The 25093-nt window shown below is 44.3% G+C and overlaps 1 protein-coding gene across 4 annotated transcripts in view; it reads right to left on the bottom strand.

Moving 5' to 3' along the window:
* ASTN2 (astrotactin 2) overlaps nucleotides 1–25093 on the bottom strand; it is a 927905-nt gene that overhangs the window by 191665 nt on the left and 711147 nt on the right. For all 4 annotated transcript variants that reach the window (XM_060101146.1, XM_060101145.1, XM_060101147.1 and 1 more), the window contains one exon: nucleotides 4557–4822. In XM_060101146.1, coding sequence (XP_059957129.1) covers nucleotides 4557–4822 — 266 coding nt within the window. The remainder of the gene's footprint in view (nucleotides 1–4556; nucleotides 4823–25093) is intronic.

The raw sequence follows: 25093 nt of genomic DNA, 5'->3' as shown, positions 1-25093 counted from the left end.
AAAAGGAAGGAATCAGTTTAGACAAACATTCTTTTTATCATCATCATAGGAAACGTAAGCCCATTACAGGCTACATGCCAGATACTATACATTCATTATCATCTGATCCCCATGAAGTAGGGATCACAAGAGTCCATTTTATAGACATAAAAACTGAGGTTTAGAGAGGTCATTCAGCAACACTCCACAGGAGTAGGGGATTGAGGCAGGATCCCAACTCAACCTGAGTGGAGCACAGATCTTGCACTAGCTGATTCCACTTTGACAAAGTCTCTTGTAGGAAACTCAGAAAGAAACTCACCCAACCTCTCTGCTTTTCCAGGTAGGAAAAGAGAGGCCCAGGGAGGAAAAAGGACTTGCCCCAGCCTCGCTATGATTCAGTGTCAGAGTCCAGGCCAAGGCCCTTTTATGTTTGACCCATGTGGCCCCTGCCTCTGACTGCAAAGAAACGCAGAGAGATGGAGAAGCCTTGGGAGAAGGGATGGGGGTTTGGGGAAGAGGCAGGGGAACAAATGATGGCCAAGGTGAAAGGGGCTGCTTTCTCATCACACCAGCCTCTCTCGGGGGCCATGCTCCCCTCCTCCAGGATCGTTTCCAGACCTGCACTGGGCCTGTCTTACCCACTCCTACCACAGCCTGGCTCCTTTGAAAAGGCCTAATGCACAGCAGCCCCTAGGCTGCTGTGGAACTCTAAACAGGCCTGTCTTAGGGGGTTGGGGAGGGAGAGAAGGAACTAATCAAGCAGCTCTAAGGTTCCTTTGCAGGTATAACTTAGAGGAGAGGAGCTTGGAGCTGGGAAGACAGCACCTACCTGTCTGCTCTAATGCCTCTATGCTCCCTGCTATCAGGGGCCAAACTCCTCATCACCAGAGCCTTCAGAGCTCAGCCAGCCTGGCCGCCGTCTCTCCTCGGCATTGTCCATGGAGCTCCCCATGCCGGCCTCAGGGAAGCGGGCCACGTTTGCACACCCTGCAGGTCTCTGCAGGAGCTAGGCCTTCGACCTGGAATGATCTCAGGCCCCTCCTCTCCTCCAAATCCAGTCCTCCACTTGCACTTTAGGCACCCGACCCCCAAGAACTAATTCCAATGTCATTTCCCTAAAGAAGCCTTCTTTGATCCCACAGAGCCCTCGGTCACCCGACTTTAACCCAAAGGCCTGGACTTCTCTGGGTACTCAGCACAGTTTGTTCTCACTTTTTTGGTGGGAGTGTTCCAATAATATCTGTCTTCTCCACAAGTCTGTAAACTCCGTGAAGATAAAGACCATGCCCATTTGTGTCCATTTGTCCCACTCTTCACTTCTTGGGGCGTGACACCATACATGGCAAATAGTAGGTGCTCAAAAACACTGAATTAACGAAGGAAGGACTCGTGCTTCAAAAGCAGCAGACGCCACATAAGGAGAACAGTGACATCTAGTGACCGCTTTCACACTCCTGGGCTTCTCTGTTTGAGAGAACGTGGATCAGCCTCAGGAAGACCCATTTCCAGAACTGACGATGCTGAGGGAAGCTGGCGTAGCATCTGGACATGGGGAACCTGACTCCTAAGCAAAGAGGAAAGGAACCAGCGCTCGTCTTGCCACCACACGTGCCAAGAACACATCATAAAAGTCCTGTGACTTGGGGCTTCCCAGTGGTTAAGAATCCGCCTGCCAGTACAGGGAACATGGGTTCGAGATCTGGTCCAGAAAGATCCCACATGTCACAGAGCAACTAAGCCCGTGTACCACAGCTACTGAGCCTGTGCTCTAGAGCCTGCAAGCCACAACTATTGAAGCCCATGTGCCTAGAGCCCGTGCTCCATAACAAGAGAAGCCACCAAAGTGAGAAGCCTGCACGGTGCAACAGAGAGTAGCCTCCACTGGCTACAACTAGAGAAAGCCCGCACACAGCAACAAAGACCAAATGCAGCCAAAAATAAAAAATAAAAATAAATTACCAAAAAAAAAAAAAAAAAAAGTCCTGTGACTTAGCTAGTATCGAACCACCTCAAAGATGAGGAAAGTGTGGCCCAGAAAGAGCCGTAAATAGGGATATTCATAGCCTCTCTCACCAAACCCTGGAGAGCTACCGATGTGCTGCTTTTTTTGTCTGCACTGACACGGCACTGGTCAGACGACCCTTGGTATTTACTGGAAGCTTCAACAGCCTCCTCAGGGGTCTCCCTGCTGCCACTCTTACGTTTCCACAGTTGACTCTCACCCTGAAACCAGAGGTTTGGAGATGTATACACGTTTGGCTCTCCTGGCTTTTCTGTTGTTGGTCTGGGGACCTCTGATGCACAGAGTTAGATGATTTGAGATGCACGGCTCGTGACTCAGGCTCATTGCTGCACCATGCATGGTTAGGCTTTATGTGTTCATCCAGTTAGTGTTAGCTGGTTAGCTACTTTTAGCGCTTTCATAAAGCCCCACAAATCCAGCAGCCAAACATCAGCTAGAAACTTGACTACCATCATGTAACTAATGCTCCTTCGTGCCATTACCCTGCCTCGCTTGACTCAAGATTACCATCATCCTAAATCCTACGTTCATCATTTCCTTGATTCCTTTATTAAACTATCTATTGCATCTGTATTTATTTTTAAAAGGCAGTGTATTTGATATGCGTGTATGTGTGTGTGTGTGTCTGTTTTTTTGTTTTTTGTTTTTGTTTTGCGGTACGCGGGCCTCTCACTGTTGTGGCCTCTTCCGTTGCGGAGCACAGGCTCTGGACACGCAGGCTCAGTGGCCATGGCTCACGGGCCCAGCAGCTCCGCGGCATGTGGGATCTTCCCGGACCGGGGCACGAACCCGTGTCCCCTGCATCGGCAGGCGGACTCTCTACCACTGTGCCACCAGGGGAGGCCTGTGTGTCTCTTTTAACTTAAAATAGAGGGAAGGGTATCATGCTATATAAACTATATCTTTGAGATTTCTTGCCTTCATTTAACATTATGTTCATCCATCTCATATTGTCACTATAGTTCATTCCTCTTGGCTGTAGTACAGTGTTCCTCTGATGCATATTCGACACCTTATTTAACTGCTCTCCCATCGATGGTCATTTGGGTTGTTTCCAGAGGGCTCTTTCTGCCACACAAATCTAATCCTATCAGCTTCCTGCTAACCATGTATCTTCAGCATGTCACTGCCCCCCAGATAGTGTCCAAACTCCAGGACCTAGCTTATAGTATCCTAAATAATCAGGTGCTTTCTGTCCCCTCTGGCCTCATATCTGCTCTCTCTCCATCTCTTGGTCTTAGCCATGGGAAATTTCTAGAGGTCTTTGTAGAGACCATGCACTTTTCTGCCTCAGGTCTTCTACCTGATGATACTCTCCTCGCTTCCTTATTCTCATCCCTGATCTGTCCCCTATGAAACCCTACCTGACCACTCACCATGCACTGGCACTTACTCAGCCCAGGAGGATGCTTTGGGAGGGGCACATAATCCATAGCATCCTATTGGACTTGGTCAGTGGTCTACCAGATTACCTTCTTTGGAGGCCCAGGGCTATCCAGAAGTTGTTGCAGAGGGAGGAGTGGGGACCAAGTAGAGATGCTTTATCTGCCTTCTTCCTTACAGAAGGAGTGGCATCACTATTCCTGGTTTTATGGATTGGGGGTCCTGAATACTACATTTAGAAAAAATGTTCCATGAACCCAAGTGTGCAAACCAGTGAACTAAATCATTCATACAGTCCTCTCAAGCCCTGACATGCTATAATTGAAAGTCAGAGAGAAAGAAAGAGGAAAAAAGAGGAGACATAATTTCATGATTAAGCATGTAGGCTCTGGAGCAGACCAACATGGAGTAAATCACTCAACATCTTACATTTCATCACTTGTAAAGTGGGCATGAGAAAAGGATGAACCATATGGAATTGCCATTTTTATAAACAAAAAATGGTCAAATGTCAGAAATTCCATATGAATCAACTCAATATTTATAAGTAAATCACAGATCTGGAGGGTAAATTAAATGAGATAACCCAAGTATAGTACAGAGGCAGAGGCTGCTAGGTTTTCACCAAACCCATACCTTCTTCTCCTAGGCAAACAGATAGAATACATTTCCCTGTCTTCATTTGCAGACAGGTGTGCCCAGTGGTGGAATTCTAGCTTAGCAGAATAGGAGCTGAAATGATAATTTGCCATTTTCAGGCATGGCCCGTTTAAACTTCTCATGTGCAATCTTCCATGTTCTTTCTTCTTCCACAGCAGCCGTGGAAGCATCAGATTAATGGAGCACAAGATGGAACAGGCTGGGACCCTGAACTACTTCTCAGAGTAAAGCCACCCATCCATCAGAAACTTCTATTTAGGACTCTGCACAACAAGAAATAACCTCAGTTGTACTAAGCCATTGAGATTTGAGAATTTGTCAGTTACAGCAGCTAGTGTTACCAAGTTATATACGTGCTTACAACATGGTAAGGGATCAATAAATGCTAGCCCTCACCATGCTGCTGATGAAAATGATGACAATCCCGATGGACAAAGGGCCCACAAGGGCAGGAGGTAGGAGGGTTGGTTCTTAGATCTGACTCAGTGGCTGTGTCAGGGGACCTCACCTCTTTGGTGCCATTGTCCTGGATGAGAGTGTAAAGTGGCACCACACGGTTGATTTCCAGGAGCACTGGTGTGGGGCTCAGCTGTTCCTTGCCCGGTCGGCGGCAAAGGTGGCAGGTAGAGGGACAGCGGCCTTTCTCCTCACAGCGGATCTCCACACCTGAGATGAGCTGGTCATCAGACAGCATCTGGGCCGTCAGCAGGCCTGAGAGGTAGGTGATGAAGGGCATGGACTTGAGCTCCTTCTTGCTGCCCAACTCCGTGGTCTCTGGAGAAAGAGATATAAGTTCAGTATTGTTCAGTACTGTTCAAAAGGTCGGACTCTTGAACCCATTATGATGTGCTAAGGAGGTAGTCGTCCACTGGAAAGGGAAAAAAGATGATAGAGGGGTTCCTTCATGATGCTTTAGAAAGAACACTGACCTGAGGGCTCAGAGACCAGAATGGTGTCTTGTTATATCATTTATATTAAATAACCCTTTGCTTTCTCTGGGCCTCACTTTCTTTATATTTAAAGTCAGTAGGTTGGACTAGAGGATTCTTCAAGGACCTTTGTAAGATGTAAATATTCAAGCATATTTTTCCCAATAAGAAATTCTTTTGTTTACTGTTAATTTGTATAAATTCTACCTTTTTTTCAAAAACTTCTTCCAGTCCTGTATTTTTCATGCAGTTCCATGTAATGGGTGAGAGACAAGCTTTGGAGTCAAGTCAATTTCAGTTTAAATCTCACTTCTGCTGGATAATAGCTCTGCTGCCTTGGGAAAGTCTTTGAATGTCCAAGAGCCTATAGTGATTAATTCTATAATGTGTGGTTAACAATAACAACTGAAACAGTTACGACTGGTAAATGAGACAGAAGGAGATGGACCTGTCTGGAAAAGGCACTATTTCCCCTTTCTTTCCGTGCTCATCTGTCTCCTTATTCTAATTTCTTTTCCTCAGTGTGCTGTCATGTGCATGAATGACACATGCCCCATTCTGTGCTGTCCCTCTTTATCCCTAAGAGTGGCATTTCACACCTCTGTGCCTTTGCTCTCCCTGCCCTACGCTTCCCCTCTGCCTCTCCAAATCTTTACCACATATCAGCGACTCCATCCCAATGTGACCCTCTTCAGGAAGTCTTTCCTCCTTTCCTCAGCCCTTCTTCTCTGATAAGTATTTCTGCTTGTGAGACCCTATCTTTTTTTTTTTTTTTTTTTTTTTTGCGGTACATGGGCCTCTCACTGTTGTGGCCTCTCCCGTTGCGGAGCACAGGCTCCGGACGCGCAGGCTCAGCGGCCATGGCTCACAGGCCTAGCCGCTCCGCGGCATGTGGGATCTTCCCGGACCGGGGCACGAACCCGTGTCCCCTGCATTGGCAGGCAGTCTCTCAACCACTGCACCACCAGGGAAGCCCAAGACCCTATCTTGTTAAGCTCATTTTCTCACCTCATTTGACCTCTGTTGACCCCTCCAACCATAAAATCAGTTCAGGGAGACCAGGGGCCGTGTCTCCCACTCCTGTCCCCCCAATATTCAGTGCCTAGAATGGTGCTAGGGATATACTTGAGACTTCATCAAGAGAGAGATTATATAACTGTGAATGGTTAGAACAACGTTTATGATCTAGTCTAGAGGCTCCAAAATTCAACTGAGGAATTCTAGGGATCCCAACAGCCATCTCAGCAGCTGCTTGAAGAAGACAAGAGGGAGACTGAGCAGGCAGGACTCTAAGCCTGCATCTCAGCTTCAAATAGAGTTGTTCCACTTGTATGTCTTTTATAGACTGGCCTTCGATGTAAGATTTCCTAAGAAGAAAGGGCTCAAAGCTTGAAAAAGTGATTTGTACAACTCAGAGGGTTCCATTTACATCACGGATGATGTAAATGGTGTCCTCAAAGTTGTGCAATGTACAGGCTGAGTGGCAAAACAAGGTGGTCCTGTACTAAGGGACAAAACTTGGTCCAGATGGCAGTTTCTTCCAAGCCTGGTGAAATCAGGGCAAGCTCCTGCTTCAGTGGAAAACAGGGGCCCTGGGCACCGAGGCCTGGGAGAAAGAAGGTTGTCTCCTGCTTTTGCTCTGGGCGTGCAGTGACATGCAGTTGATCTGGAAATAGGCTTTTGCCAATTAGAAATACAAATAAACGCAGTCTTCATTCATTACTCTCTGGGCCCTCGGGCTTGGGATCTGGGCTCCACCTTTTCTGTCTGGCTGTCAGCAAATACTTATGAGCACAAGATCAAAGGCTCTGGGGGAAGAAGACAAGGCAAATTCCAGCTAACCAATCCTTCAGAGGGATTAAAGAAGGGTAGTTACTAAGATAAACAAAACAAAGCTGTGAAGAAGGCATCTCAGCAGCTGGGGAGACAGAGACAGTCTTATATACAGACATGTCCAAAGAAGATGATGATGAGGAGGACTTTTGGAAGTGCAGGCCAGAGGGATACATCTTGGAGAAGGGGGGCTTCCAACTTGGGAGAGAATAACCCTTCAGGGGAGAAGGTCAGGGAAAGTCAGAGCTGCGAGGCCATTAGAGAGCAGTTAGCCCACACTGTGACCCAGAGTTCACTGAACTATGGTCTGTGGGTCAAATCCAGCCCTCTGCCTGTTTTTGTAAATAAAGTTTTATTGGAACACAGTCCCTCATTTGTTTATATATTGTGTATGGCTAAAATGCCAGAATTGAGTAGTTGCAACAAAGACTCTATGGCCCACAAAGCCTAAAATATTTACCATATGACCCTTTACAGAAAAGGTTTGGAAACCTCTGCTCTATAGCCCTTGCTATAGATGGGGAAACTGAGTTTCAGAGAGAGGTTACACAGGAATGTGGCAGTAGGATGGATTAGTTGAAGGAAAAACTTTGGAATCAATAGACCGTCAATACACTTGGATTATTAACCTCCAAGGAGAAAAAATAGAGTGGGGCACCTTTTCTCCATAAAATATCTTTTGAAAACTACTGAAAAAGCATACCTTTGAAGAGTCTAATCTGGTAAAACCCTCCCATTTAAAATGAGAGGAAACTGTGTCCCAAAGAAGGAAAATGACTTTCCAAGGTCACGTGATGACTTAGGGATCCTTTCGGCACATGACCCCAGCTGTCTGTTAACCAATTCATCACTTAAACTAAACTACTCTTGTTATCTCATTTTTTAGAACACAGAGGCCCCATCCCTCATAGCACCTTGCCATAATTTAATCGGGAAAAATATGTAACATGGTGCTGGGAGTAAGAATTCCCTTGATCAAACAGACATTCATAGACATTGGGTTAAAGATCTATCTATTTAACGACAAAATGAACTATTGATTTTTGCTGGTCTGCTTTTGTCCAATAAATCCTTTTTTTTAAAAAACAATCTATCAGTTCAAAAAATGGGGTTAAAAGCCCATAGTCCAGGCTGAAAACTGAATGCTATAGCAGTATAGAACTCAAGATGAATTTAAGGGCTTGTTTTGCAAAATGAGGGCACTTGGGTATCATCTGGCCCAAACCCACGGCTTAACAAGTGAGGAACCTGAGACCTAAATGGAAAAAGGGATTTACCTCTAAGTCCCATGCATTCATTAACAACGATCCTTTTCATAAAGATTGTGTCATACCTAAGTTATGATCTGGAGGAGAGTTACAGCAGGGAAGACCATTAGCCATTCCATTAATTATTCCTCTGTAGATTCTACAATTGCGAAAGCTAATTGCTTCTGATCCAACTTCACTCTGTGGCTAAAGTCATCTTTTCAAAAGGCAAACTCTATATTCTCCTCCTGCTTAAAACTCTTCCATGGCACGTCACTGCTCTTAGGATGAAGACCAAAATCCTTAGCATGGCACAATAGGTAATATGCGAACTAGACCACCTGTCTGCCTCTCCAGTCTGATCTGTCATCCTGTTCCTCCTGATTCTCCTACTTTCAGCTACACTGGCCTTTATGTTTCTTGGCTACACCCTGTCCTTTCTCTCTCAGTCTTGGCACGTGTTCTTCTCTCTGCAGAGAACGCTTTCCCCATCCCACCCTCTGGCCCTGCCTTCTCCTGGCCCTCACTCCCACGCAGCCTTCAGATCTCAGTTCAGGGGCCAGGTCCTCAGAAATGCCTTCCCTGAACTCCATCCCCATGCTTCCAATCTCTATTAGGGTTTCATACTAAAGATCCTCGCAGCATCCTGTTCTATGCGTCACCTGTTAATGTCTCCAGACTATAAGATCCATGAGGGCAGAGACAGTGTTAGTTCTGCCGATTCCCATCCACTTTACGTATTACCTGGAACGCAGTAGGCTTTCAATACGATTTTCAATGATATATTTGAATACATGTGTATTTATATACCCTGATCACTGTGCTATCTCATCAAAGCATTGATGAGTCTAAGAGTGAAGATTTGTGAATTTCAGGATTGACAATTAATTGATGGCTTGTAATCAAGTGGTAAGCTCTTCTCAAAGTAAAATTAGCTCTCTCAGTTGAAAGGTTGACAGATGAATAGCTGATCAATTTGCCAGTTGTTCTGACCTCCTCTAGGTTCTCACATAGGCCCTTGCCATTGAGGGGATGGGAGAGTTTAGTTAAAACAGGCTGTCTTTAACAGGCCAAGGATAAAGAACATTTTTGAAGAGACTTATCCTCTGTTCACATTTCCCATCCCTCTGAACAATGCTTCCAAAATAGGATCATGTCTGGTTTCAAGCCCAATTCAGTTCCAATGACACTACAACCCATTCATTTGAGAACCTGCCAACTGAACTCTCTTTTTTCTCCTCCCAAATTCCTGCTGGGTATTATTTTGTTGCCACCAGAAAGAAAAAAAAAAAAAAAGCCTCAGTTGAAGTGACAACTCCTTGTTGGGAGGGCAGCCAGGGCTTTTCGGCAGGAGGTGATGGCACCGCTTGCCCTCATCCAGAAAACAAAACAAAGGCATCAGACTAAGGGCTTCTGGGAGAGCCAAAGCCGCGTGAATGTTTGTTCAATATTCGGCAACAGTGCAGGGCGCTGCGTCCCGAGTCAGACAGGCTTGCTTTGGCACTAGGCTTGCACTTGAAGCATTTAAAGACTCCACAGGGACCAGAGGGGCTCAAATTAGAAACGCTAAGGATGGGGGGGTGGGGGGAAGAGGGTGAGACTTTTATATCATAAAGAATGGCCTTTATTACAGCAATGGCCTCCCAGGAATTGCCGAAATGGGATCATTTCTTAGGCGGAGTTACTGTCTCCTCTTGGAGGAAAGCAATTGCTCTGAAGCCTGACTCAAGGACCCACAGAAATATCCTTAACAAAGGGAAAGTAGCCAGCTGAAATGCCATCGGCAAGGACTGGACTTCTGCGCTATGCAACCTGAACTTCTCAGCCTGAGAGTCAAACTCCAGCATCATCAGCATGCCCTTTATAGCTAATAGTACCCTCCTGAAAGACTACTTGTAGGGATTAAATAAGGTGCCTAGCAAAGGTTTAGCACTCAATCCATATGCTGTTATCGGTGTTGTTGTGCTTGTTTTAATTATTGCTGTGTTGTTGTTGTAACAAGATGTTAGAACTGAAATTTCTATTGAGACACCAAGACAGAATAGAATTGAAATTCCAGAGCCAGGCCCCTATACGCAGACTTTACAAAGGAGATGAATCCTGGCTAGTTTCATAACTCTAGAAACCTCAGCCAGAACAAGGAAATAAAATGAGGTCAGAGAGTAGACGGGAAGGATATAGGAGAGATTTGCTTTGGAGACAGCTATTACCTAATGTTTAGAGTCCCCAGCACCCCAGGTGGGTCATGTAGAGCACAATACCTTCTAATCCCAAGTTTTGTGATAAGGACCCTCAAAAGAGTGCCTCTTGGAGAAACTGCTACGTTTTCTCGGCAATGGGGAAGATAGTGGACTAGGGTCATAGCCCACCTGCAGAAGTTCTAGTGGCCTATGGCAGCAGGGAGGAAGAGGCAGCATAGGGATTAGCCCCAAATCCCAGAGGTTGCCAGTGGGAAAAATGCTTGAGTATTTCCCCCGGACCAGATGTGGGTCACATAAGAGAAAGAGCCGGGCTGGATCTGTTTTGAGTCTTACCCAGGAGGAGTTATAACAGAGGTTGAGGGGTCCCCACGGTGAGAGTCTCCACAAGGTGAGCAGCCAGAGAAACAGAGGGTGGAGGGGGATCAGCAGTAGCCAGCCACAGAGATGCTACATCGTCTCAGGTCTTGGGAGAAGGCCCTGGCCACTAGGACCACTGAAAAACCACAGAACGCCCCCCAACCCCGCCGAGAGAGAGGGTCGGTTTTAAACACCTGCCAGGACCCGAGAACACAGAGCCAGATACAAGGGTATCAAGTATGACCTTCTGAATCCTTACCGTTCCTCTCTCCTGCTTTGACTGTAGAGGGAGAGGAAGAAGAAGAGCAAGGGAGAGAAACAGAACGGAGGCCAACCTGGCCCCACCTCCTAACATTCCCACTGGGGAGGGAGAGGAGATCTGACTTGTCAGACTTAGAGATTTGATTAAAATCTTGGACTAGACATCCTAATTCCTGATGTGAAACTGTGTTATCAATTTAAAATGTCTGTAGCACTGTCTGTACCACAAAAGTTATAATAGATTAGATGTGGCTTAGCAGAGGAAGGTTATCCAGTGAATATGTTAAAAGGAGTGTGGGAACCAACTATGACATGTACTTTCGAACATGCATATATTCATACACTATATTTGGATCATTCTCAATTTGTACTATTGACTGAACCGTTTACATCATCATCATTTATAGTGCTTATCACATTTTAAATTTTAGTTCATGTTAAATTAATATCTGCCTCCCCAACTCAACTGTGAGCTCCATAAGAGCAAGAACTATGACCATTTTCAATGACCGCTTGCCTCCCCAGCACAGAGTTCAATGTCTGATGTCATGCAGACAGTCTGCAGGTAACTATCTGAATAAATAAACAGATGAATGTGTACTCTCTTTTTTTTCCTTTAATCCCCTCTATTCCTGTAACCCTTATCAGACTTCAAATCCACTATCTGAATCTTATCAACATAGCCCCAAAGGCAGACAGTCTTAACCTTACTTTATTAATGTACAAATGACAACTCAGAGAGGTAAAGCAATTTGCCCAAGACCACAGAGCTTATAACTAGTCTAGCTTTTTGCACCTGGTCCTACTGCTCCTTTCGTTGTCCATATTTCTCACCGAAACATTTTCAGCACTAATTCGTACTCCTGCACAAGTCATCCCTGTTGTAAACACTTGGGCCTTCCCCGTTCCTGCCACCCCGCCAGACAACAACCCTAGGCTTCCCCACCCCTTTCCATGGGCTAAGGGATCTCATGGGTAAAAGGCACTTTAAAGGTCAGCTGGTCAGAAATTCCATCTAATGTTTCATTCACCACCAAATGATCCTCCGACTGCTTTTTGGATGCTTCTAATGACACAGAACTCATTACCTTTTTAGGCCTCCAGTTCCATTATGGGACAGCTATGTTGAACCTAGACTGGCTTGCCATCTAAAAACTGCAATCCTCATTCTAATCATAAGACCCAGACCCAGAGCTACGCACTTTGTGCTTCTTGGACGCCCTATCTGCAGGACTCAAGCCTGCCCCTACTTGGGGTCATGCTGAGATTAACCAACAAACTACAGTTCAGGCAGGTGAACTCCCACCCTCAGGAACTGTGGGGCATTCCTGAGTGCTTTCTGATTAAGGTGTGTATGTCCGAGTGTGTGCGTGTGTGTGTGCTGTGTGCATGTTTGAGGAATGGAAGGGGAAGCAACAGTGCAGACTCTAAAAAGAGGAGAGGTCTACAAAACTGCCAAATCCTAGGACAACTGATCTCCTGTTCTAACCTGATTTGAAGCTTCTTCCCTAAATACACAAGTAATATGCCAAACTGCAGAAGGGAAGCTATAGGACAGTGACTTGCTTGGGTTTAAATCCCAGCTTTTCCATTTCCAGCTGGATGACCTTGGACAAGTCATTTAACCTCCCTGAGGCTCCATTTTCTCATCTGTAAAATGTCAACAATGCTAGTACCTAAATCTTGGATTATTTCAAGGATAAATGAGAAACAGAACTCAATGAAGAATTTATAAATTCTAGGGTGTCAGAAGCATCATCAGAGGTCGTTTGTTCCAGTGCTTGGCCTTCAGCTCAGCATTATTCACTCTTGTGCATGTCTGAATCTGTAAAGCTTCCCTTGTAACCTGCTGGCGCTTTAACCACACTGTCAGGAATCTCCTTAAACTGTCCGCTTCCTACTTGGTGGAACATAGTAGACAAGGGTAGAATTGAAAGCTTAAGTCCAAAGCTATTTAGTCAGACTACCTGATTCTGAATTCTGGGTAAGTCACCTCATCTCTCTAATCTTAGCTTTCCCATTTGTAAAATGAGGACACTAATTCCCCATTGAACTGCTCTGAGCATCAAAGGAAAGACGCAGCATCTATCATCTCATATAGACCTTGCTATCATCCTACAAAGTAGAAATTGTTGTCTCCATTTACAGAGGAGGGAACTGAGGCTCAGAGTGACAGAGTATAACCTACGAGAGGATACTTGTTTCAAGGGTCAGCCAGTCAATCTCTGAGGAAGGTCATATTCTCTGTGGGGCAGGGAGAGGGACCCGTGGTTAATGCCCAGCAGCCCAGTAGTGGCTGATGTCTTTTGTTTGCTAATTAGAATTATTTAAATATTTTTTAAAAGCACAAAAATAGCCATGTGGTCCTGCTGTATTATTTGCCCTAAAGTAAGGGGCGGAGTGAAGAACCCCAGTGCAGTTCAGTGGGCCCAAAAGTGGTTCTTCCCACAGACTAAGGCATGCTCAGCCCCCGCCTCCCCCTGACTTACATCGCTCTTGCTGTTCAGGGAGCAGTCAGCATTGCAGTGTATCATTGACTCCTGCCTCTTGAGACAAGGTGGGCTGTGGCCAGTAACCGGAAGGTGAACGAAAGGCCATGTGTGATCGTCTGCTGCCCTCTAGTGTCTGCTTAAGACAATTGCTCTTGGGAAAAATCAGTTCTTTCATGCCAAAGCATGATTACTGTGGGCAAAGCAACTTGCTAGGCACCGAGGGCAACAAGGAGAGTAAAGGCTTAGCTATGATACAAGGAAGCCTAGCGTAATGACTACAGGGGTTCTGAACAAGCATTACTTAGAAGGCCTACCAGTGCCAGCTTTGGAGCTAGGTATGGGGTGGGGGTGATATTATGAATAATGATTTGTTTCAATCCTAACGGTACTTAAGTGCAGAGATTTGATGGAGTGTATCAGCTAGGAAGGAAAAGCCATAAGAGAAGGAAAGGGGAGAGACGGAGATAAGGCAGAGAGAAGACGTAAACAATGGAGCAGGACCTTAAAGGAAACAGGAAGAGATGAACTGCCAGGTAGTGTTGGAAAGGATGTGGTCCGAATGTCGGTCAGATCTGGGTTTGAATTTCAGTTTGATTAAAACTATGCATTTGACCAGAGCTTCTGTGTACAGTTATGCGAGCTGTGTACTGCACGACAGTGACAAGGCAAGGGGGTGAGTGAGGGGCTGAATCCTGTCTCAGCTCCACTGGCCATGTCTGTACCCACAGGGTTGAATCCAAGCAGAGGAGCACCATTTCCTAATTCATGCAGAATGTGACTTATGGGCTAGCTAAGGCCCTGGGTGTGACCATGGACAGGCTACTTCCTCTCTTGGAACCTCTGCTTGTTTATGCATAAAATAAGGCTATTATCACCACTAATAAAAGTTACTGTAAGAATTTAAGATAATGTACGCCTGTGCCTCTCCAGAGATTTCCGTTCTTACTATTACTAGTATTATTATAACAACCTCGTTCATTTTTAAGAGGTGGTGGGACAAGTGCTTGACAAGGGGAGAGGGTAGAAAGGAAATTCACATTTCCTGAGCTTCTATTCTTTGCCAAACACAAGACACTGTAAATCTCACTGAATCCTCACAACAGTGCTTTGGACTAGGAATATTACAATTTTTATAACCGTATTTTACAACCAAGGAAACAGAGGTTCTGAGAGGTGACACACTGAAGCCAAAGGCCATTAGGCATTCGGGCTTTGACTTCAAAGCCTCTTTTCTGTCTGATGAAGCGCAGAAGCATCATTAAAAAGAAGCCTGCTTTCTCTTCCCTGGGATCCCATTCCTCCTCTTTCTTAAAAACTGTACTCAAAACTTATCCCCTTGAGGAAGGATTCCAAAATGAGTTCCTCCTCAGTTCCTTCCCCCTCCTTCCAGTAGTTTCTTAGACTAGGGATCAAGGAAGAAATGCCCAGAAGGAATCATTCCTAGACAGGATTTAGGGAGTGAGAGGCCTCTGAGATGCTAATGGCCTGCTTGAGATGAAGACTCCCAGATCCTGCTTAGACGGGACCTTGAGGCAGCAAAGCAGGCCAACAAGACAAATCAGGCCACCTGGGGCTGGTGAGAGGTTGCCAGGTTCAAACGTCAGGGAGGGTATGAACTTGGGATGGCTCAGTTGGAGGCTTTGGTGCCATCAGAAAAGAAACTGCCTCCCTCTGACCACTTTCTTAGGGGTTTTGCTGTCACACTTCTAAGTCTTCATATTCACTGAAATCTTAACAATACTCAGGTTAAAAGGTCACCTTTAAACACGCTGATAGGCAATGTTTTTGGAGAACATGTCCAGGGTGAGTTACTTCTCCCATTAGCTTCCCTCTTCCTCGTAGCTGTGCTTCCAGGGACAGGAAAAGGGACTAATGAGCCTACCCATCAAAAGATCAAATTAAATGAAAATAGAAATAAAATAAAAATAAAGACTGAGGGACTCCCCTGGTGGCGGAGTGGTTAGGAATCCACCTGCCAATGCAGGGGACACGGGTTCGATCCCTGGTCCGGGAAGATTCCACATGCCGTATAGCAACTAAGCCCGTGCACCACAACTACTGAGCATGCACTCTAGAGTCCACGAGCCACAGCTACTGAAGCCCAAACGCCTAGAGCCCGTGCTCCGCAACAAGAGAAGCCACCGCAGTGAGAAGCCCACACACCATGACGAAGAGTAGCCCCTGCTCGCCACAACTAGAGAAAGCCTGTGTGCAGCAATGCAGACCCAACACAGCCAAAAATAAAAAAAAATTTTTTAAATTTAAAAATTAAATGTAAAGCAATTATACTCTAATAAAGATTTTTTAAAAAATTAAAGGATTGAGACCCATATGGGATTCTGTCTTATCGCTGAGAAAATCAGTAAAATTAATATTAATAATAGCTATGATTTTACATGCACATATTCCGGGCCAGAGGTACTATTATTTGTCTTGCATACATTGTCTCGTTTGTTCTATATAAATCATAACAATGAGAGTTTGGTTGCATTATCGTATTTTAAAGTTGAGGAAATGGAAGCTCAGAGAGGTGAAATCAGGGAGAATTAGGCTTCTAATTTGACTTATCCTACTTCTAAACACGTTCCCGCTATCTTAAACTGCCTCCACTATGTTATGTTGCTGGAGATTTAGGTTATAAATTCTGAAAATCAAATGGACAATTTCTGTTGCTTTTGCCCATTACATCGTAGTGATAAGCAGCATGACCCCTAAATAATAATTTATGGACAATGAATAGAGAATTAGTTAAAAGACTAAGGTTCATCCACACAGTGGAGTCTATATTCTCAACAGGAATTGGGGCAATCTTTATATGTGATATGGAGTAATCAGAATACGTTTTATTAAATGGAAAATGCAGAACAGTATTTATAGTGCTTTCTTTTGTATAAGAAAGAGGGAGTATAGACACATACATACAAAAAATATGTAATCATATTATATCTATCTATATCATATCTACCTATATGTAAAGAGTTAGATATAATATGTATAATACCTATTAAGAAACACTGAAACAATTAACCAAAACTAATAAAAATTGTTACCTACTAGGGGATTGAGCAGATAGGGTCAAGAGAACAAAAACTGAAGTCAGAATTTTTTTTAGTGAATCTTGCTTTATAAGTTTTAGCTTTGGAACCACATCAAATTTTTACAGGATATTTTTTAATCAAAAAAGAAAGACAGGGAATCCTCTGGTGGCACAGTGGTTAAGAATCCACCTGCCAATGCAGAGGACACGGGTTCGAGCCCTGGTCCAGGAAGATCTCACATGCCGCGGACGGAGCAGCTAAGCCTGTGCGCCGTGACTACTGAGCCTGTGCTCTAGAGCCCGTGTAACACAACTACTGAGCCCACGAGACACAACTACTGAAGCCTGCGTGCCTAGAGCCAGTGCTCCGCAACTAGAAGCCGCCGCAATGAGAAGCCCATGCACCGCAACGAAGAGTAGCCCCCGCTCGCCACAACTAGAGAAAGCCCACGCACAGCAACGAAGACCCAACGCAACCAAAAAATTATTTTTTTAAAAAAAGAAAGACAATACAATCTCTGCAAATTTTAAATGTATATATCCAGCTATATATCAAAGTGTTGGCATAACTACACAGAGAAAATAATTATGTTGAAAGGCTTTAAAATGAAGTATTTTGATTTTACATGCTTAGGGAGAAACAGTCCAAAGAAAAAAAAATGTTCTGCAAATAAATCTTAAACTAGATTTAATGGACTCACTGCTAGTTGTAATACTGGTATTGCTATTTTGAAACTATTGTATGTATACTGTGGGCTATAGCAGACAAGCCAACATGTTACCATCATTAGGAACTAAGATTATTCCTGAATTGTTTGTCTCTCATGTTTATAAGGTCAAAGAAGTTGAGAAAAATACTGAACTTTCTATTGGAAATCATATACACTAATGATTTGCTTTTCTCTTTAAAAAAAATAAACATTTCATAGCTCTGTCCACTGAAAAAGCCTAGAAGTATGGTAACCTAACAGCAATAAATACCCTTAATACCCAGACTCTTGTTTTTAAATATCATTTTCCCCTAAAAGGAACAAAAGATTCTTGGAAAAATTCCTTATTCCAAGTCTGGGATAGGTATGGTACAAGCTGAGCCTGGGAAGTCTTGCTGTGCCCAAAAGCGAGATAGCTGCCAAAGACCAATGTGGTCATTTCAAAAGGACAGGGAGACCAGTTTAGAGGGGCTCACGCTGGCCTAACATTGAACAAAGTGAACAATGACTGTGATTGATTAAAATAGATCAGATAAACAAATTTCCTACAATTCACAACATTCCTCAAATCAAACCCAAAACCAAAGCCAAAACTCAAACTGGAAAAAACAAACAAAAGCTCATTGCTCATCATTGGGGATGGCTAAGAGACCAGCTCATTATTCTGAAAATTGGTAAAAGAATCAAGTAGTAGTCAAGATTTTATCATGAACTGGATTTCAGGGTAACGACAATTTACTTTATGGAAGTACTGCATTTAATACAGGCAGGAAGAATGACAGAATTAGAAAATTACCATTTTGTAATCTCTAATAAGATAATAGATATAGACAGCTATCATCGATGAATGCTAAAACCATTAGTAGAAAGGCTGATGGGAGATGTTCTAATGAATGGATCAGACTCGCTGCACCTGAACCTGCTGATCAACTTGAACTTCACTAAAAGTAAAAATCAGACATTAAGTGCCTTTGATATATGCCATAGGAAGTACATGGGACAGCCTGTATACTTCAGCCAGTGCTTCTTAAGCCCATGGATAGAATTCAATGGTCTATAATTTGTATACGGGGAAAAATACATCTTTATTTTCAGTATCCTCTAAATGCAATTCAGAACATATAATGAAATTTTATGCATTATAAATAACTATATATCAATTTTTTCAAAAAGCAATAATATTTTCCTACCTTTGGAAAACTAAATTAGAATAATGGATAGCAGTGACATGAAAAGAATATGTGGGTAAAGGTGATGAGGCCTGTTGGGGAAAGGAGACTGCCTCTTAGTCTGCTGCCATCCAGTCCTAAAAGATATCAACTGGGAATTCCCTGGCGGTCCAGGGGTTAGGACTCCGTGCTTTCACTGTCGAGGACCTGGGTTCAACCCCTGGTCCAGGAACTAAGATCCCGCAAGGTGCATGGTGTGGGCAAAACAACAACAACAAAAAAAACACCGATGGATGGACAGGGTAATGGTAGCCACGATAAAGAGAAAGCTGTTGAAATCCTGGAGCCAAGAGGGCAGGAGATCTGGACTGGGGTTGATATGTGGGGCTTAGGAGAAATGAAGCACATGGCAAAGCTTCCAGTAGCCCTCACTTCGCATTGAGTCGAGCTGAGGTTGGTGACACTGCACAGGGAATGTTCTCTGAGCAAGCCTTCAATGCCACTAACGTTTACCAAGTCTCTACTCAGTGTTTGATTACCGCTGACCTTTTGTAACCAGGCAGGATCCTATGGGGCCTTCCCAGAACAGACACCACTCCATCCCCACCCCGTCATGTCCTCCACCTGCCTCTTATTTGTATAAAAATTTTAGCCTCCTAAGGCCTTCTCCGAGTTCCAAAGAGTAAATTTAATCAGAGAAGTGAGAAAATGCAGAAAGAAAGGAAAACAGCAAGCAAGACAAAATAATAATAATTTAGCCATTAAACAAAGTCCAGTACTTTTAGTTCCTCCTCAAGGTCTACAGATAATATTCTGAGCTGTATCCTTTGAGCTGTTGTGCAGATACTGAAACCCCCACCAGGTGGAACAAGTTAACGATATGCTGCCCAGAAGCACAGAGACCCCAGGTGGGTTGGAACCAGAAGGCTGATGATGTTGACTCCGGATTACCTCACCACCAACCAATTAGAAAACTGTCCACAAGCTGATCACACACCCCATAGCCCCCTCCTTCACCTTTTCTTTAAAAACCTTTCCCTGAAACCCACTGGGGAGTTTGGGCCTTCTGAGCACTAACTACCTGGACCCTTTGCTTGGTGCCCTGAAATAAACGCTTCACTTTGCTTCACCACAACCCAGCGTCAGTAGATTGGCTTTACTGCCTGTGGTCAAGTGGACCCAAGTTTGGTTCAGTAACAGTTTGACTATCCACACTAGTTCAAACCACTACAAACTGGATCTGGCCAATGCACGTAAATGTGATGATATTGAAATAAAAATTCAAAATCCTAAACCAGGGCTTCCCTGGTGGCGCAGTGGTTGAGAGTCCGCCTGCCGATGCAGGGGACACGGGTTAGTGCCCCGGTCCGGGAAGATCCCACGTGCCGCGGAGCGGCTGGGACCGTGAGCCATGGCCTCTGGGCCTGCGCATCCGGAGCCTGTGCTCCGCAACGGGAGAGGCCACAACAGTGAGAGGCCCGCGTACCGCAAAAAAAAAAAAAAAAAAAAACCCTAAACCAGCTGTTTCCATATCAGCACAAGGAAATAAATCAAACAAACAAAAGAAAGCACAAAGGACATTTATGCAGTTTTCCTTGTGATGGTTAAATGTTTAAAGATGAGCTTGTCAACTTGACAAATTCTTATATAGCCAATTTGACAACCATAAAGGCCAGAAAAATATGATTTCAAACATTTTTCCATAAAGTAAATAAAAGATAAAACCTTATATTTAAAAAAAAAATGTTGGAGACCCAGCACAGTCACAAGTATGTATGAACAGACTAAAAGGAAACTTGGTAAGTATTTACATAAATATAATCAATATAATGGTTATATTAGGTGATGGATAAAGTTGACTTTAAAAATTCTCTTGGGCTTCCCTGGTGGCGCAGTGGTTGAGAGTCCGCCTGCCGATGCAGGGGACGCGGGTTTGTGCCCCAGTCCGGGAAGATCCCACATGCCACGGAGCGGCTGGGCCCGTGAGCCACGGCCGCTGAGCCTGCGCGTCCAGAGCCTGTGCTCTGCAACGGGAGAGGCCACAACAGTGAGAGGCCCGCGTACCACAAAAAAAAAAAAAAAAAAAAAAAAAAAAAAAAAAAAAATTCTCTTTTATGCTGTAAATTTAAATAGAATTCAAACATTTACTGAGTACTTACTAAGTATCAAGTATAGGCTAGGTTGAGAAACCCACAGGGATTGAGTATGACATACAGAGATTGGAGTCAGAGTTTCAGGAGAAAGCAGATAAATGACTGACAGATGTAAGATAAGATATCTATGTAAGATGTACATAGATATGTACATAAGCAGAATGAAAGACCCAGGGAGGGAGAAGAGAAAGGAGGGAGGAAGTGGGGAGAGGGAGAGGGGGAAGGTGGGTGGGAGGGATGGAGCCTCGAAACCAGCCTGTGATCATCTTACCTCCTGATACACACTGTCTGTTATCATCTCTTCCACTTGAGTAACTTGCTTTTAACCAACAGAATACAGCAGCATTGAGGGGATGCCACTCCTGTGATGAGGTTACAAAAGGCTGTGACCTCTCTCTTGCTGGTTTTGCTGAAACAAGCTGTCCTGGAATAGCTCCTGTGGCAAGGACCTGAGGGCGCTTTCCAGCCAAAAGCCAGCAGGGAAATGAAGCCTTCAGTCCGACAGCCCTTAAAGAACTGAAACCTGCCAACAACAACCTAAATGATCTTGGAAACCACGCCTCCCTGAAACTTTCAGGGGAGACCCCAGCCCTGGCCAATAACTTGATTGCAGCCTCGTGAGAGACCATGAAGCAGATCTAGCTAAGGTGTGCTCAGATTCCTGACTCACAGAACCTGTGAGATAAGAAATGTGTGTTGTTTTAAACCACAAAGTTTGGGGGTAATTTGTTATTCCGTGATAGATAAGTAATACAGATAGACAGATATAATTTTCCATTGTTTCATGGAAATGCTAGCAGTTATAAATCTCCAGACTCAGACAAATTTGGTTAGGAGGCATTCGAGTTTTAACTCCTTAGATTTTCTATCCTATTTTCCATAAACAAGACCTTTATCTTTCTCCTCAGAATTCAGCTGCTAATATGAGAAGGAAAAGAGAACAATTTGTCAAAATAGTAATAATAATAATAACGACACTAATAGCTATCATTCATAGAGCACTTTTTCAGGAAGTGCTCTAAAAACTAGATCTATTAAATCATCTAAAATTTACAACATTACTATGAGGTAGATAACTACTATTATTCCCATCTTGCAGGGGTGGAAAGTGAAGTACAGAAAGGCTAAGTAAGCTGCCCAAGGTTACACAGCTTGTCAGCTGCAACAAGTTACTAAGCATTACTTCCAATCATCTTCTAATCTATTCCCCAAACCTTCCAGGTGGGTGGAATTGCGGTTCCAGCCCAGGTTTGTCTGACTCTGAAGCCCTCTACCACACAATGGTGGACTTAATAAGCAAACTTAATAATAATAAATGCAATGCAATGGACATTACTGCATGTTAGGCAATATCCTAATATGTAAGTCCTTAACACCCGTATCGTATTCTGCTCCCAACGGTGCTGTGAATTAGCTGTTGTTACCGCCATTTTAAAGGGAATGAAAGAGAGGTTAAACTACAGATCTTATTTGTAAATGGAGAAAACAATGCTTAGCTGATAGGGGGACATTATCAGTTGAACTGTGTCCCCCAAAAGATATGCTGAAATCCTAACCCCCAGTATGTCAGTACGTGACTCTATTTAAAAATAGGGTCGTTGCAGATGCAATTAGTTAAGATGACGTCATACTGGAATTTTAATTGGGTAACATAGAGGTCATAATCTAATAGGACCGGTGTCCTTATAAGAAGACACAGGTATGGATGCAAAATGTCGCCTATATCAGGAGACAAAGAATGTTGCAGCCATCAAGCCAGCAGCCACTGAAGCCACCCCCACCTGTGCATCCTGAGGGGCTTCAGGATGGAGAAGAGCAGGATACTGGCCCCAGATAGTTAAGGTGCATATCAAAGGAATGATTTCAATCAGCCCAGACTCTTGCATCTTCTCATAAATAAAAAAAGCACTAAATTCATTAACTTGAAAAGTCTGGTTTTCTTTAACTAACAGTCATCTTTTGATGTGCAGATTACCTGGTTTTGGTTGCAAAACTCCTACATATCCTGGCTCCTCCCTTACCTCTTGGGAGCAGTCCCATAGAGCTATCTGAGAGGCTGTCTTCTGGGCTTAAGTGCCCAGATTGTCCGCCAAATAAAATATAATTCTCAACTTTTAGGTTATGCATTTTTTTCAGTCGACACAGACACACAAAGAGAGGAGAATGCCATGGAAAGACAGAGACATACAGGGAGAAAATGACCATGTGAAGCCGAAGCAGAGACTGGAGTTATGCTACCATAAACCAAGGAACACCTGGGGCCCCCAGAAGCTGGAAGAAGGAAGGAAGGATCCTCCCTAGAGACTTCAGAGAAAGCCTTGCCCCACTGCTACCTTGATTTCAGACTTCTAGCTCCAGAACTGTGAGGGAATAAATTTCTCTGTTTTAAAACACTCAGTCCGTGACACTTTGTTACTACAGCCCCAGCAAACTGATACAGGTGGTTTAAATGTTAAATGAAAAAAAAAAGTTATTGTAAAATGCTAAATAAAGTACTCCCCAAAGAGTATTTTTTAAATGTCTCCGTCTATGAGGAAAACTAATCATGTGTCAAGGGTATGCAAAGTCACAGGATTAAAATACGTGCATTTTCCCAGGGTGTTTATTTTACTCTGAGATTTTTGTGGGAAGCATGGTAATTAACTGGTAAGTAATTTACACATTTTTTAAAGGCAAACAGATTTTTTTTTAAGAGAAAAGAAACAGCTTGTTGTTGTTGTTGTTGTTTGAAAGCACGATTGGACTATATCCCCAGACTGTCAGGGGTACCATTAGGTCCTCTCTATGATAGGGGAAAGGTCAGTAAAAAAAAATATGATGGGGGCCTCCCTGGTGGCGCAAGTGGTTGAGAGTCCGCCTGCCGATGCAGGGGATACGGGTTCGTGCCCCGGTCTGGGAGGATCCCATATGCCGCGGAGCGGCTGGGCCCGTGAGCCATGGCCGCTGAGCCTGCGCGTCCGGAGCCTGCGCGTCCGGAGCCTGTGCTCCGCAACGGGGGAGGCCACAGCAGTGAGAGGCCCGCATACCGCAAAAAAAAAAAAAAAAAAAAAATGATGAGTCCTGAATTGAGACTTTGTGCTTGTAACTGTGGTTTTCATCAAACAGAGTGCTAACTCCCCACCTTGTCTAAGAAGGGGGTAGAAGTGAGGTCTCAAGGCTGGGAATAAACAGTTTGACAGTAACTCTCCCATCTCCCCCACCTGCAACACAGTGGTTGGTAGAAGAACCCCAGGCTTCTGTCCAGAGAGGCTCCTTGCCATTCTGGTGAAACAGGCTGCACTAAGTCTCCAACATGGCAGAAACCCAGGGCAGACGGCAGTCCCTCTTTTTTGCTGGCAATGCTACTCAGAACAGCTCACCTGAGGGTCTTTGCCTTGACAAGATCATGATCTGTGGTCATAATGACAGGCACCATTTGCCTCATTTTCCTTGAATTCCTAAATATCATCTCTCTTCTCTTTTGAGGCTTAAAAACAAACCTTACTTAATAAAGTATCAATAGAAAGACAGCTGGTGCCATAAAACGTGGGCAGTCTTTGGACGGTGGTTTGGAGCATGTCATGAGCCTAACTGACCTTGATTTGTACTCCAGCCCTGCCATTTCCCAAAAGGTGACTGTAGGCAAGCCATTTAATCTTGCTGAGTCTCGGCTGCCTCTTTTGTAAGATAAAGCTACTGATGCCTACTTGAATCATTGCTGAAAAGATTCATTGTGACATAGGACAGTATCTATGGAGTGTCTGGTATATTGCTAGTGTTCAAAAAATGGTCCACTCTTATTCGATTGACCCCACTGAGTCATTCTGCAGCTGGACTAACTCTAGGTTAGACAGGGGATGTGATTTGCCTAAGGTCACATTTCTGAGTCTGACTCACTCAGCAACTTCTGCATGCTGGGCACAGTGCTAACAGAGATGACAACCAGCAGGCAGTGTCCTTCAGGGAGTTCACAGCCCACTGGTGACAACTGCAGGGAAGTGGGTAATTAAAATCCAACCTGGTATATGCTTTGTGAGAAATCATCAAATTGCAAGTACTTGCTGGGCATGCAGTGAGCATACCCTTAGCTAAATGCAAACCACTATATATTAATAATCTCGGTTAATCCTATAGCAAACCTCATCTCCATTTAGAAATAAAGAGGGACTTCCCTGGCGGTCCCTTGGTTAAGACTCCGTCCTTCCACTGCAGGGGGCACAGGTTCTATCCCTTGTCGGTGAACTAAGATCTCTCATGCCCCATGGTGCAGCCCCCTCCCCCCCCAAAAAGGGCCGAGAGGTTAAGAGTGTGGGTTCTCAGAATCAGGTTCCAATCTTATCAACTTGGGGCCCTGTTATTCAATTACCGGTGGCATCAGTTGCTTATCTCACAGGGTGATTATGAAGACTAAGTGAACTATGCACGTGAAGTGTTTAGCTGCAGCCAGACAGTTTCGTTATTGTTTTTGTTTGTTGTTTTATCGTCGTGAAGGGTCACATTATCTACCCGGGATGTCACATCCAAGCCCATCCTCCTTCAAACTCCTTCCTACTCCTAAGGTATACTATATGGTCACCTGCAGGAGCCTGTAGTTGGCCCCAAACGACCCAGGGTCCTCGCCTGCCAACAGGCTAGACCATCGCTTACCTGCGAAGACTCTTACCCCTCCTGGCTCCC

This window comes from Mesoplodon densirostris, chromosome 6 (genome assembly GCF_025265405.1).
Source record: "Mesoplodon densirostris isolate mMesDen1 chromosome 6, mMesDen1 primary haplotype, whole genome shotgun sequence".
Taxonomy (NCBI): Eukaryota; Metazoa; Chordata; class Mammalia; order Artiodactyla; family Ziphiidae; genus Mesoplodon; species Mesoplodon densirostris.
This window is presented reverse-complemented; position numbering and strand designations above follow the sequence as displayed.